This window comes from Vanessa atalanta, chromosome 5 (genome assembly GCF_905147765.1).
Source record: "Vanessa atalanta chromosome 5, ilVanAtal1.2, whole genome shotgun sequence".
Lineage (NCBI taxonomy): Eukaryota > Metazoa > Arthropoda > Insecta > Lepidoptera > Nymphalidae > Vanessa > Vanessa atalanta.
In genome coordinates this window covers 5,235,424-5,248,579 of record NC_061875.1, presented here as the reverse complement: position 1 = coordinate 5,248,579, position 13,156 = coordinate 5,235,424, and the positions used below count along the sequence as shown (strand labels likewise).

General features: G+C 29.4%; 1 protein-coding gene across 1 annotated transcript; it reads left to right on the top strand.

The window, feature by feature from the left end:
• The first annotated feature begins 2,506 nt into the window (after window positions 1-2,506).
• On the top strand, window positions 2,507-11,897 carry LOC125064326. The gene is made up of 4 exons (XM_047671301.1): window positions 2,507-2,762; window positions 10,032-10,854; window positions 10,966-11,034; window positions 11,284-11,897. Exons 1-4 carry the CDS (start codon window positions 2,589-2,591, stop codon window positions 11,895-11,897), a joined length of 1,680 nt encoding a protein of 559 aa, XP_047527257.1. The 5' UTR covers window positions 2,507-2,588.
• Window positions 11,898-13,156: the final 1,259 nt, after the last annotated feature.

The window sequence follows — 13,156 nt, the reverse complement described above, 5'->3', positions numbered from 1 at the left end:
CTTACTTTTGGCTTCGGCGTACTCGAATACAAAAAATCTTGTTGAAGTTCATCCAACTTTAAAAAAAGAAGAGCAATTTTAAGGCAATTTTAAAATTAATAAATTTCTTCAAATGGTTTATCGTGTATAAAACTCATCAATCAAGAATGCTTTCAGATAATGTCATATCAAGAGGCTATAAATCTGTTTTGTTTGATTTTCTTTACAAAAAACACACAATGTGAACGATCCGAGTGATTTTGAATTAAATAACACGAGACCACGAGTTTTACTTTCAACACTTTTAATATTTACTTAAAAGTCAAAGTGTTTTTACAATCATTTGATTAAGTATAAGGAAAAATTTTAGAATATTTCGAATTTTTATAAATCTTACAAAAATGTAGATGATTTTTTATACTTTTTAAAATGTGTTTCTTTATATAGCCTGTAACGTGTTACTGTTAGCCTTCTACTTCCTGTGTGCTAGCTCGAGTTTAAGCCGACCATACTCGTATTTTAATTACTGGGCTATCTCAGCTCAATACAGCCTTACTTCCGTCAGCTTATTATAGATTTATTCACTTACGAAGGAGCATCTCTCTACGTTAAATTATTATTATTGGAGTGCATTGGTATGAGTAAGTATCGTGCTTCCTAGATGACTAAGAAGTCATCTCGACACAAAGACTACTCTTGTTAATGCACCAAAATAAATACAAATTAGATAATATTTTAGGTTTATTTTATAAAAATAATTTAACTTGAAGGGCGCCTTCGTGAATGTGTATATCTATACGTTTCGATTTTATTGCGCTAAATTGTCATTTTTTAGTAAATTGGTGCCAATTTCCACTTTTATTTTTTAATCTTTTATCCACGTTAGAGTAATTATTTTTAATAACTCTTAGCCGTTCAGTCTTAGCGTTCTTCAAATAGTCTTAAAATTCTATACATTTCAAGCTTATTTTAATAATGAAAAAATTCTAACATAAGACTGTGTCGATAGCAAGGGATTTTTTTATTTCTTCATCTCAATGGAGAACTCATACCAATAAATAAATTGACCAAAAAATTTACGTTTAAACGGTTTTCATAAAATCATAGGCAATGGTATCTTACTCTTCTAATGTGTATCTCCTATTGCCTAAAATGTTCCTATTATTATTGGGTAATAATAACACAAAAATATTCAGTATACCTATAGCATATCATTAAAATAGTTTTATATTTAAGTAAAACTTATCATAATTATAAAAATGTAAACTAAAATAATAAATGCAACTAGGTTAATTTAATAATAAAAAACACGTAAAAAAATAGTTTTAATTTTTTTACTAATTAATTGTACTTAATGATTATATATATAGGTATAAACTATTATTTATTATTAATATATGTAGTTATACAAACAAGTTTAATCAATTAACTATATAAATAGGCAAAGGTAAAACAGCTCAGTACCTTTTTCTCCTGTGTTTGTAAAACGATTTTAATATTTCTTGGCTATTTGTGTTTTTATCAACGGAAGTTTCATAAATGGATATGAGATTAAAAAAAAATATTATGCATTTTCCGATTCCGGTATATAACATATTATTCTCAAATTTTCAATAATGATTATTAATTTCGATCACTGGACGTACATCGTACACGGATTATTTATTATTATACGGATTATGATTATCTGTTCCATCGTAATCAAGATATTTTTTAAATTTAATTTTGAGTGACAGAATTTTATCAAAACATATTTTTGTGTAGAATTAATACCTATATAATAATCTAAGCTTATCCTTAGTTCGTAATGGGAAAATATTTTGTAAAAGGTCGGTGGCATATGACCCGTGCGATATGAAACTTACGAAAGTAACGTCAAAAATAAAACAAACGTTTTCACTCGGTGCTAGGTGGGATTAGAGCACTGTCCGTGGCTAGCACGCACCACTGCCCAGCACACGCGAATTTACAGTGATGTTTAGTTGTAATATCGATAGTACATTTCAATTATGGCAATATTTTGGGCAGTTGAAATTTTTATTTATAGTATTTTTTTAAATTAGATACTTTATGTATTATTTTTTCTATTTGCTTGAATTCGTTATATTTTTCGTAAATATTCGTTAATGTAACTTAAATGTAGCCTTTATTAACTTTTATTTTTTTGATATTTATATGACTCTATTTGGGATATGCGAGATTTTTTTAAGTAAATCGTATGAATAGATAAATTAACTGTTTAATTACATTAATTTGCATTGGTTGTTTTTTTTTAATCTGTTTTATAATAATAAAAAATTCCTGAGCCATAAAAAAATATATATTTTTAGAACCTGTATCTGTAAAAATGCCTATGTATATATCTTTCAATAGTGTTTTCTTAACATTAGTAAAATAAAAACTTAATTGAGTCAGTCGATAAAAATGTAAAAGTTGACAGCTCATCCCTATGCTATAAACATCTCTAAGAAAAAAATAATGGCCGCGCTAACAAAGAATCCGGCGCATTTTTCAGTACGGACGCGAGCGACGCGCGTGTTTTATCATAACAAGAACAAACAACGATACATTCTTTAAATCATTATTAGTGATGTGAACCAAACAACAAGATGTCGACAGACGAGTCTGACAGCATAACTAGTTCCCAAATCAGGCGTTTTGGGTTGTACAGAACCATTGATGCTAAGACGGAAGAATTTCTAAGGCTATCTAGGAAGAGGCAAATGAGACAGGGTTGCGCTTGCGCGGCTATTTCCACGACGATAACCGTTACCGTTGTAGTTGTAAGTATATTTTAAAATATAGTGAAAGTATTATAATTATCGTGTCTTTGTATATTAATATTATAATTATGGTAATGTAACCCGTTACGTATCCGTATAATTCACAATGACGTGTCTAATTAAATTCACATATCTTATTTACTCAAACCATTCTTTTGTAATAATAATCGTGTAATTTTGTGTATTATTTTCGTAATCTATACTAATATTATAAATGCGAAAATAACTCTGTCTATTGCTCTTACACGGCCAAACCGAATTTGATAAAATTTGTTATGAAACAAACTTAAACTTCATCATCTACTTTTTTTATGTCTAATTTGACGAGCAACCTCTAAAACATGAGCGAAGCCTTAGGTGACAACTAGTTATCTTTATATAAAATAGACAAAGTCCGAACCGATTTTTGTTTGTTTAGCTGTTAACGAGCTTAAGTATCTATTTTTATCAATATATAGAAGCAGAAAAAGAAAATGTTCGAAATATGTTTTTTTTCAATAACGATTATGGTCATCCTTGCTCATATGAAGGTCTCATCTATTATTTATTTATCTTTATACCCTTAAGAATGCACAGATCTTAAATATGCAAAAATGCACCGTTTTATACAGGTAAAGTTTAGAGTACGTCGTAAAGAAATGTGAGAACTAATTACTTGATACGAACGAAAATCTTGATCGAGGTTATCTTTCCTTATGACCATGGATTAAAATTTTTGTCAAGGTTCTACCTTCTGATTAATTTCGGTTTCTATAAAAAATAGTCTGCTGTGCTTTGCTGAAACCAAATTCTGTTGAAAGTAATACGTGTGACTTAATTTTAAAAATGGTAGTTGTATAGTCCGAGATGTATGTTTCTGTAGGCATTTTTTTCACCTATGAATGACAGTTAATTTTGTTTTAAAATGATAGATTAGAATTAGACATTATCTGTGTTTCCGCGTTCAACAACTAATTCGATTGTTACTGAACTTTCATAGTATGACTGATTTTAATGACATACGTAACTTTATAGGTATAACCTTATGTTGTATATATTTTTGAGATAAATATTATAAATATAATTACTCACTACCATCATTTGGTTCGATAATGTTTTTAATATATAATAATTTATGAAATTAAAAATGTATCATTACTCTTAATAATAATTATTTTTCCTTGAGTCAGATTATCTAGTCAGTATAATATTGCGCGACTAGATCAGTGATTTTCTCTCCTTATATGTTAAAATAATATTCAATGAATCGGAAATGCTATTCAAGAAGGCAATGTTGCTGTCACATTCCAAGTAGCTATGATGGCTAACATTAATTGATCCATCTACATATATTTAGCTATTTCCTAAAAATAATAATTGTTATGTAAATAAATTAGTGAGCATCTTTGACTTTATTGAATGTCACTTTAAGTCGGACTTAGTCCATGTCCCTACATGCATATATACAAACTATAATAATACGCATATTTTTTGGAAAATGAATGAAAACCGCAAGGGCCTTGTATTTTTGTGTACACAAAAATATGCTTGATTGCAATTAATCTAATATTATGAGCTTAGAACTTAAGCTATCAGTAATAATGACGATCTCCGTGGTCGAGTAGTGTGTACACCGGTTTTCATGGGTACGCTACTCTGAGGTCCCGGGTTCGATTCCCGGCCGAGTCGATGTAGAAAAAGTCCATTAATTTTCTATGTTGTCTTGGCTCTGGGTATTTGTGGTACCGTCGTTACTTCTTATTTTCCATAACACAAGTGCTTTAGCTACTTACATTGGGATCAGAGTAATGTATGTGATGTTGTCCAATATTTATTTATTTATTATTTAATTTAAAAAGTCCATGAATGATGGCAAGATAATTAAAGAATTCGTTGTTTGGCTGTTTTTCGTGAATAAGTAAATGATATACGGAACAAAATCATCATGACAGATGCATAGTATAAAAAAGGAGATATATTAGAACATACTATTTATACATATATTCTAACTTATCTCATTTTGGGACCTTCAAATATATTAAGCTTTCAGTAACAATTTTCAATAATATAAGACAACAAGAGCCTAGACTAAAGAGCTTTAAAGCTTCAGTTGTTTCCATCGATAGAGATTTTCATGAATAACTCACTGATAAATAAATAAATAAAAATAACTATATTCAGGTGAAAAATTAACATAGTCACAAAACTTCCAGAGGCCCCGCACTAGGCAAGACAGGCTGTCTTGCGTAATTTCGTTTAAACTAGAGCTCGGACGATATACAATCCCATAAAGAATTAAATGACAACAAAATATCATGACATTAAAAATTTATATAATTAAAACAAAGTATTGCACATGAATGTTTTCCAAATTAATAACTGTTTAAAATTTAATGACGTAACTAATGTAATCTTTAGGTAATAAAAAAAATATATACAATATGTTACGTTTTTTACAACATTTTATATAAAAACTCCCCAAATATTATTCAGATCCTGATCTGAATTGATATACATAATTTATATTTATTAGAAAAGGCGATTATTAGTAATGATAATCTATTAATTCATTCATTACATTTTTAGCATAAGAAAGTAGACGACCACGTGCCCACCAGATGATAACTAATCTTTTCTTAAAAACACTGTAAGAATAAAGTAGAAATTATTCCTTACGCCGACCATGTGCCGTCAACTGTGAGAAAGATTCCAAGATAACGTATATTTGTGTTTGTAATTATACTAGCGTATTCACCCTTCAAACCGGAACAAAGCATTAAATGTTTGGCGGTAGATAAACTGATGAGTGCACGACCAATCTAAATAAGGCTGCCTAAAATCCCTTTCAATAGGAAAAGATACCGAAAAGACATATAACATAGGTATTCGTATCTAAAAAAAATAGGGAAAAAAAGTATAATGCAAATACATGCTTTCCGCAAATTTTCCACAAAAATTATGGTCGACTACTAATTATGGTAGAAATAGCCTGTAAATGTTCCACTATTGGGCAAGGACCTCCTCTCCCTTTGAAGAGAAAGTTTTGGAGCTTATTCCACCACGCTACTCCAATGTGGGTTGGTTGGCTTACACATGTGACAAAATTTAATTCAAGACACATGCAGGTTTCCTTACGATATTTTATTTCACCGCCGAGCACGGGATGAATTATAAACATAAATTAAGCACATGAAAATTCAGTGCGTTTGGGTTTGAACATGCAATCATTGGTTAAGATGAACGCGTTCTAACCACTGGGCCTTCTCGACTCTGAAGTTATCCTAAAACTACCAGTATGTATTATATACATAAATGGAATTCAAAACAAATTGTGTCAACAATAAATATATCACTCTTAAAGCCTTCCTGTGTTGTTTTGTAAACATTTAAACTGATATATTCATTGTATTTTCTCTCGGTACATTGTTCACGAGTTTTTGTTGCACTTGTAAATAAACGATGTTAAATTAGCCTTGACATAATGTCTTTTTTAACCGTTAACATAATGGGTGGTTGATTATATTTAATGAAAGTTTAATTATCATTCATTGATATGTGGAAATAATATTGTACAAAGTAAACAGTTCAACAAGCGGAGTTTATAATTTATAGGGTGATTGAGCCAGTGTTATTACAGGAATCAAGAAAGTAAAACAAATTGTTTCGCTATTCTATTCATTGTGATTCAAAGGGGAAATGCAGCATTCTTGCAACCATTCCGGGCAGTCATTTTTACAGTGCATACTTATTTAATTCTTCCATGCATATACAAATAATTGATGCTCATGTAATATTTAATGTCAGTAATGTTTTATACATACAAATCACTGTCGAAATCAAAAATATAATAGGAAGAAATTTGGTAGGGAATTCCTTGTGGAGTATAGGTGAATATTGAAATGGAAAATGGAGGGTGGAAATTTGTATTTTTAATATTATAATTTATGAAAATCGGTAATAAGACTTACCGAGATAATGTGATAATCATTGTATTCGAATTACTAATAATTCTGAAGCTTGAATGAATAAAACTCGTTACATGCAAGGGCACCCCCAAGGGTTACTCTTGATGATTAACTTGTTAATGAAAATTCGGTAGGTTTTTGTATAGATAATGGTTCCGATAATATATTCCATCGTATATACGCTAGTTGCAAATACGTAATAATTCTTGTTGTTGCTTCTAGTTACAAGTTATAGCTCAAATTAGATTTATAAACTAGACTAGAAAAAGAAACGATTAAAACCCGAGATGTTATGTTTAAAAAAGTCATAACTGCACGTGTTGTATGTAATGTTTCTATTTCATATGAATATCAATAAAATCAAGGAATCCAAAAAGATTTTAATAAATTAAAGTCGAAACATAAATAACCTAGAGTTTTATGTAATATATAAATTTCTATTCGAGACCATTTAATTTCTCGTAACACTATTGGGGCTTAATTCTCGTTGTAACTTAGTATGAATGTATGTAAATCTGATGAGTATTAATTGTTATCAAGAAATTATCGCTTCTGTTAATTGATCGTGATTATTCTAACGAGAACATCATATTGACAATCTATTGTAACGTAGCTATGGCCGACTGGACATGCTATATGAAAGTTGGCAGATACATTACAATTGAAAGTTACATTACAATTATGTTCTCACATTAATATTTTATTATATTGCACATGAATATAACTGTTATTGTTTATAAAAAAGTTATATGAGTAATTGACGTTACTATTCCTTTTGTGTCTGTGTTTATTACTAACGATATCAATTATCTTTTTAAAATTACAAATAATGTCAGTGTTTCTCGCTGTTATCTAATTTTATTTTAGACTTTTCTTTTGTTTGTGTTGTTTTAACTAATGTATCGGTGCTTCGACAAAAAACAAGGTAAGTAAACTCTTAAGCCCTATTTTTTAATTTTGATCTGTGTGTTTTTAAATTCCATTTTACTATATGTATATTATAAAAGATATTTGGAAATCAATAGCAATATATATTATGCAAAAATAAAATTTTAGGCTAATATTGATTTAACAGATATAACTTTTTATGTTTTTTTTTTATTTTAAGTTTTATCTCCATTATGTAGTAAATATAAGTTTATGTTATATAACTTACTATGCAATATTATGCTATTTATTTAAAACACATGCACTAATTATAATTAATGTTAAACAAAAATTAACGGTTTTTTTTTGCTTTCAGAGCTTTATTCTGATATATGAATACAGCACGATCTCCGAAGTTACTTCAAAAACTACTTTGGCACCTAATTGGCTCAATTTTATGAATTCTACTTCCGATGACTTGCCTTTTGAAGTCAAATTGGACAAAGCCAAATCAGTCCTTGACCCTGCGACAGTGAAATTCATTCCACTTTTATTGAAAACATTGAAAAAACACAAATATTTTGATAATATTTTAGAAGAACCTTCCAGTCCAAATCCATTAGAAGATATGAGGGAAACAAGAGAAAATATATTTGCAGATACAAGAAATTGGATGCGAATGCCAACGTCAAGGTTGTATACCATCGAATACAAAACATCGCCCATTGTATATTTTAAAAATCCAACAAGGAATATTGATTATTTTAAGAAGGTTAGGAAGATAAGAGATTATCAGAGGATAATGAACTACGTAGATAAGATGATAAGCGAAAGAGTCACTTTTGGTTCTACGCAACCAATGGCTAAACATATTTACGATATTCACAAGAATTCAATGGTAGACTTAACAACACCAATGGTGAAAGTTAAAGGATATGAAGTAACCACGCAAAAGACACACAAATTAAAAACAAAACAAATATCTTCTAATGAAAAAAAGAACTGTAATTGCCCAAAAAGTATAAACGAAATCCTTAGCAAACTATTTTCTGGCATTAGTTCATTATTGCCCAATTTTACCAAAACTAAGTCATCACTAGGCACAAAGCCTTGTAAAAATTTAGATGCTAATGTGCCAAAAAAAACAAATGCGCAAAAAATACCTTTGAAACCAAAATTAAAATCTGTTACTAAATCTTATGATTTAAGGGACAGTGTAGTTGTAACATCTCCTACACCATATATATCTCAACAACCGACCACTATTTTGCCTAAAATAGATTATACGCTTAATGCTATAATAGCATTACTTAAACCTAGTATACAACAGAAAGGTGTAAATAGAAATAAATTACAGACATTAAAAATCAAATCTACTAAAAACGATATTGAAAGAACAGAATCAAATTATATGTTAGAAGATACTACAGAGGCAAATAGTGCTACATTCTTGTTTCCTACTTCAGCGATTACTATTAAAGATTTTATTTTGAAATCTCACTCTTTAAAACCAAGCAAACCTTTTTCAAGATTCCCAGTAATTTTTAAAAACGAATTTGAAGACAATTATGAAACCACGACAAATATTGGTGAGGACAAACATAACTTAAGACTTATGGAAAGTAAAAATATTACGAATGAACGAAGACTAAACACAAATGAAACCGAAGGTGAAGAAGGTTATCCATGCCAAGGCTGTAAGGAAGAAAGTAATAAATTACTAGAGAAAACAATAGATTTTTCGTCAACTGTATCTACTTATGTCAATACAAATTCGAGTAGGCAATCATATGGTAAAACAGAGTCTATAACTATAGAAGTAACTACCACACGTACTCGTTCTGGTAGTGAAATAAATTTAAAAAATAAAACAACGCTTCCTTATACAGGACAGGTATCACCTGAAAATGAAACTATGGAACAATACTTAAAATTAGATGATGATAATTTAGAAGAGGACACAGAAAAAACCTCTTACGAGGAAGGAACGCCGGAAGACGATATTAAGAATTTAGAAAATATTTTAAAAACATTAAATAATTCAAATATATATAATGAAACTACAACTGAGAACTCTGAATTATATGAATGGGAATTAATTAAAATCGAAGATAAATACGATACAAGAGAAGATCTAAAATCAATGATACCTCAAGATAGAGCTAGTTATCTAGAAATTCAGCGTAATGAATGGAAACAAGATGAACAACAAGATTATGATAATAATATGAATCAATATTTATTTGAATAAGTTATAGTACTTATATATTAGTACTATAAGTTATAATACTTCTAATAAAACTTTTTCTTACTCTAATTCTGATAAAGATGTGTCTTTTTTTTATGAATTAACTACTTTTTTCTTTTAACCGAAAAGATAAGCATATTATATAAATACGAATAATTTGCTGTAATACTACTAATTACTAATTACTAATTCAGTTATTTAATATTTCAGATAGTTCTAGTAATCTACGAATATATGATTGCAGTAGAAACAAGTTTTGTACAAGAAAAGAGATCTTTTAATAAAACAAAATACATTAATAAAGATCTACCAATAGCTGACAGACTTGATAGAAGCTTTTTCGGATTTGATCAAGATTATTATGAGAGAATGCCGCTTCTCATCAATGCTTTACAAGATATAAGCCACACAGATTCAGAAACGCGTATTAGTTCTCAAAGGAAAAAACAATTTTCTAAAAGTTATACCATTAAGCCGCGGTTAACTACTGTTTTAAATAGATTTGTAAGAAAAACTAGTCCTAAACCCTTCATATTCGAGTACAGAAGTCCATATCCAATGCCTTTTACAAAGGTTAACACTAGCCCAAGCAATTGGATGGAACAATATCGCAACGCTCAAAGACTAAAAAACTTACATGATGTAGTCAAATACCTAGAAAGAACATTAAATGCTAAGTTTGGAGATATCTATGTACCAACAAGAGCACAAATAGCATTGTCAGAAATGTATGTGGGACCCGTTGAAACGAAAGAAATTAATGTCAAACAAAAAACAGTGACACATAATTCGCCACAGTCTAATCATTACACGGATCCTTTACACATTTTTAGGCCGAACAATCCAGGAGAAGTTAATTTATTAGCAGATGGATTTAGATTCGCACCAACCTTTGTTTCAAAATTTAATGAACAGAATACAGAAATTAAGCACCCTGACGCCTCGAAACAAAGTTGTGTAGGAACAAAATGTTTGACCTTTAATAAGAATATCCCTAAGAGGGTTGAGCTTTCTAGTGCTGAAGAAGTTCTAAGTACTACTTCAATGAAATTAAATAATAATAAACTAAAATCGCTTGTTATGTTTAATTTGCTTCCCATCAATAAGTCTATTTCTCAAGATACGCTTTATAAAAATGAAATAGATCAAATTTATATAACTACATCGAAACCTCTATTTAAATTTAAAAGAAAATCTACTGTGCCCTCGAGGCGTATATCATACCGAAGGAAAAAAAGACCAACATTATTAAAAGAAAGAAATAAAAATAACTTTATTTCTCAAGTAAATAATGAGAAAAATACACAATACTTTAATCATCACACTACAATTGAAAATAATAACGACGCAATAAATATCAATGAGGCTAGCAAAAATTACTTTGATGGTACGACCAGCTCTGTCATCGAAGCAACTTCTGTAAACAGCCACATTATTAGTTATCCAAAATTAAATTATTCAGATATTGAAGATTACCATATGGGAAGCTCAGGTGTAATTCCTGTTGAATATGGAAGACCTCCAATATATTCTGTAGTCACACCCATAATACCGCTATCTGAACTTTTCATGTCCACTACGGAAACCATTACAACTATTCCTCCTGATATTATACAATTTAGTCCTGAGGACGCTAAAGTTCCAGATCACTATTTCAATATCAGAAAGTCTGACATAGACGAAGTCACAGAGACTGAGATAAATAATTGGAACGATTCGGAAAGTACCGTGATAAGTAACGATGAGTTTGAACCTAATACACTTATAGTAAAACTAAGAAATATGATTGAAGCTACCTCAAAAGAAAATACAGCCGATGAAAATTCTACTACTGAAAGTTCTGAAACAAGAGACGAAGAAAATACCTACACAACAATAGAAACTTATGTTCCACAGATAAATGGACACTACAGAGACGTGAAACATAAAAGTTTGATAAGCTTATTGCAAGAGAGTTCTGAAAAATATAGAAAAAAGAGAATCGAAAATTTATTAACGACACGAAATCCGACATATGTTCCTATGTACGTCGAAATCAAACGAAATAGAAACAATACGGCTAGTAACCAAAATTAAAAAATTAAATACATAATATATAAATGAGATGCAGAAATGTTTTCGATGGCCCACCGACTATGATTTTGTCTTAGCTGTAACATATTTACAGTTGAACGAAAATATTACATTTGCACTTTAAGATTGTCATTTAAATACTTTACTAGTTTGTAATACATATTTTTGTAATTTGTAACTTCTTTATAAAATTTTATTAATGAAATAAAACGAGTTGGAATTTAATATATGAAAAGCAGAAATCAAAAATTGGTCTCTTGTTACTGGAGGCCAAAAATATCAATACAATTTATTTCGTTGGTTACTAGTTGAAATAAATATACGTTTTTTTGTTATTTTATTTTCTTTCTATATTATTGAAAAATTCGTACAATAAGTTGTTCATATTGCTTTTTTTTTAGTACTCATTAGAAAAAAGTACTACTCAAAATTTTCTATCATTTACTCCTAATTTGAACGTCACTGTCGTCTTTAGTTTTGAGAAATCAGTTAAGTAATCAAGTCTTCATTGCTTAAATTTTTTCAGTAGGTATTGTTCAGATACATAAGAGAAATCTGTTCATTAATTTATTATGTCAAATTGTTGTAATCACTCAGATTGAAAGACAGGACTCCTGATAAGATATTGTGACTTATTCAAAAAAAGACTGAATCTTACTAATAACTTTCCAATTTTGATTTTTATATTTCCTTAAGTAATTTCAAAGTAAATTTTAGTGCCACTTGAATGTTCAATCTTCTATCTAAGAAATTATATAAAGAAAATAAATATAAATTAAAACGCTAACAAAAATTAATGTAAAACGAAACAAAAGTATGCAGGATCTTTTTTTATTTCTTTGAATTTTGATGACAGACCCGAAATAAGATCACCACGGTAATGATAATTCATGGTGTGATAAAAAATAGGAAATAGATAATTATACAAAAATAAAGAAAGAAAAAGACATAAAGAACTGTCTGACTACGATCCTCAGATATGAGAATTACTATTATCATCCTGTTCCTGTCCTATCTGAGGTCTTGGAATCAAACCCCAGGTCGGGCCGACAAAATTTTATTAGATTTTTCCGTTGAAACTTCTCAGTAGCACACAGTTAAAAATCTTAAGCTATTACTAGAGATAATAATGTAACGACATCTAGCGGTATATCTTCATATTATGGACTCAAACTCTACATTATCAGAGGACTTAAGCTATTTCCAGTAAGTTAACAGAGATGGCAGCACAATCATTTATTATTTGAATATTAGATTTAACG

What these genes read in the sequence shown, in the direction of transcription:
- LOC125064326 (XM_047671301.1), top strand. Translation starts at nt 2,589, where the DNA reads ATGTCGACAGACGAGTCTGACAGCATAACTAGTTCCCAAATCAGGCGT. An exon ending in TAACCGTTACCGTTGTAGTT is followed by an intron (nt 2,763 to 10,031) that starts GTAAGTATATTT and finishes TTAATATTTCAG; the next exon opens with ATAGTTCTAGTAATCTACGA. An exon ending in TAGTGCTGAAGAAGTTCTAA is followed by an intron (nt 10,855 to 10,965) that starts GTACTACTTCAA and finishes AAAATGAAATAG; the next exon opens with ATCAAATTTATATAACTACA.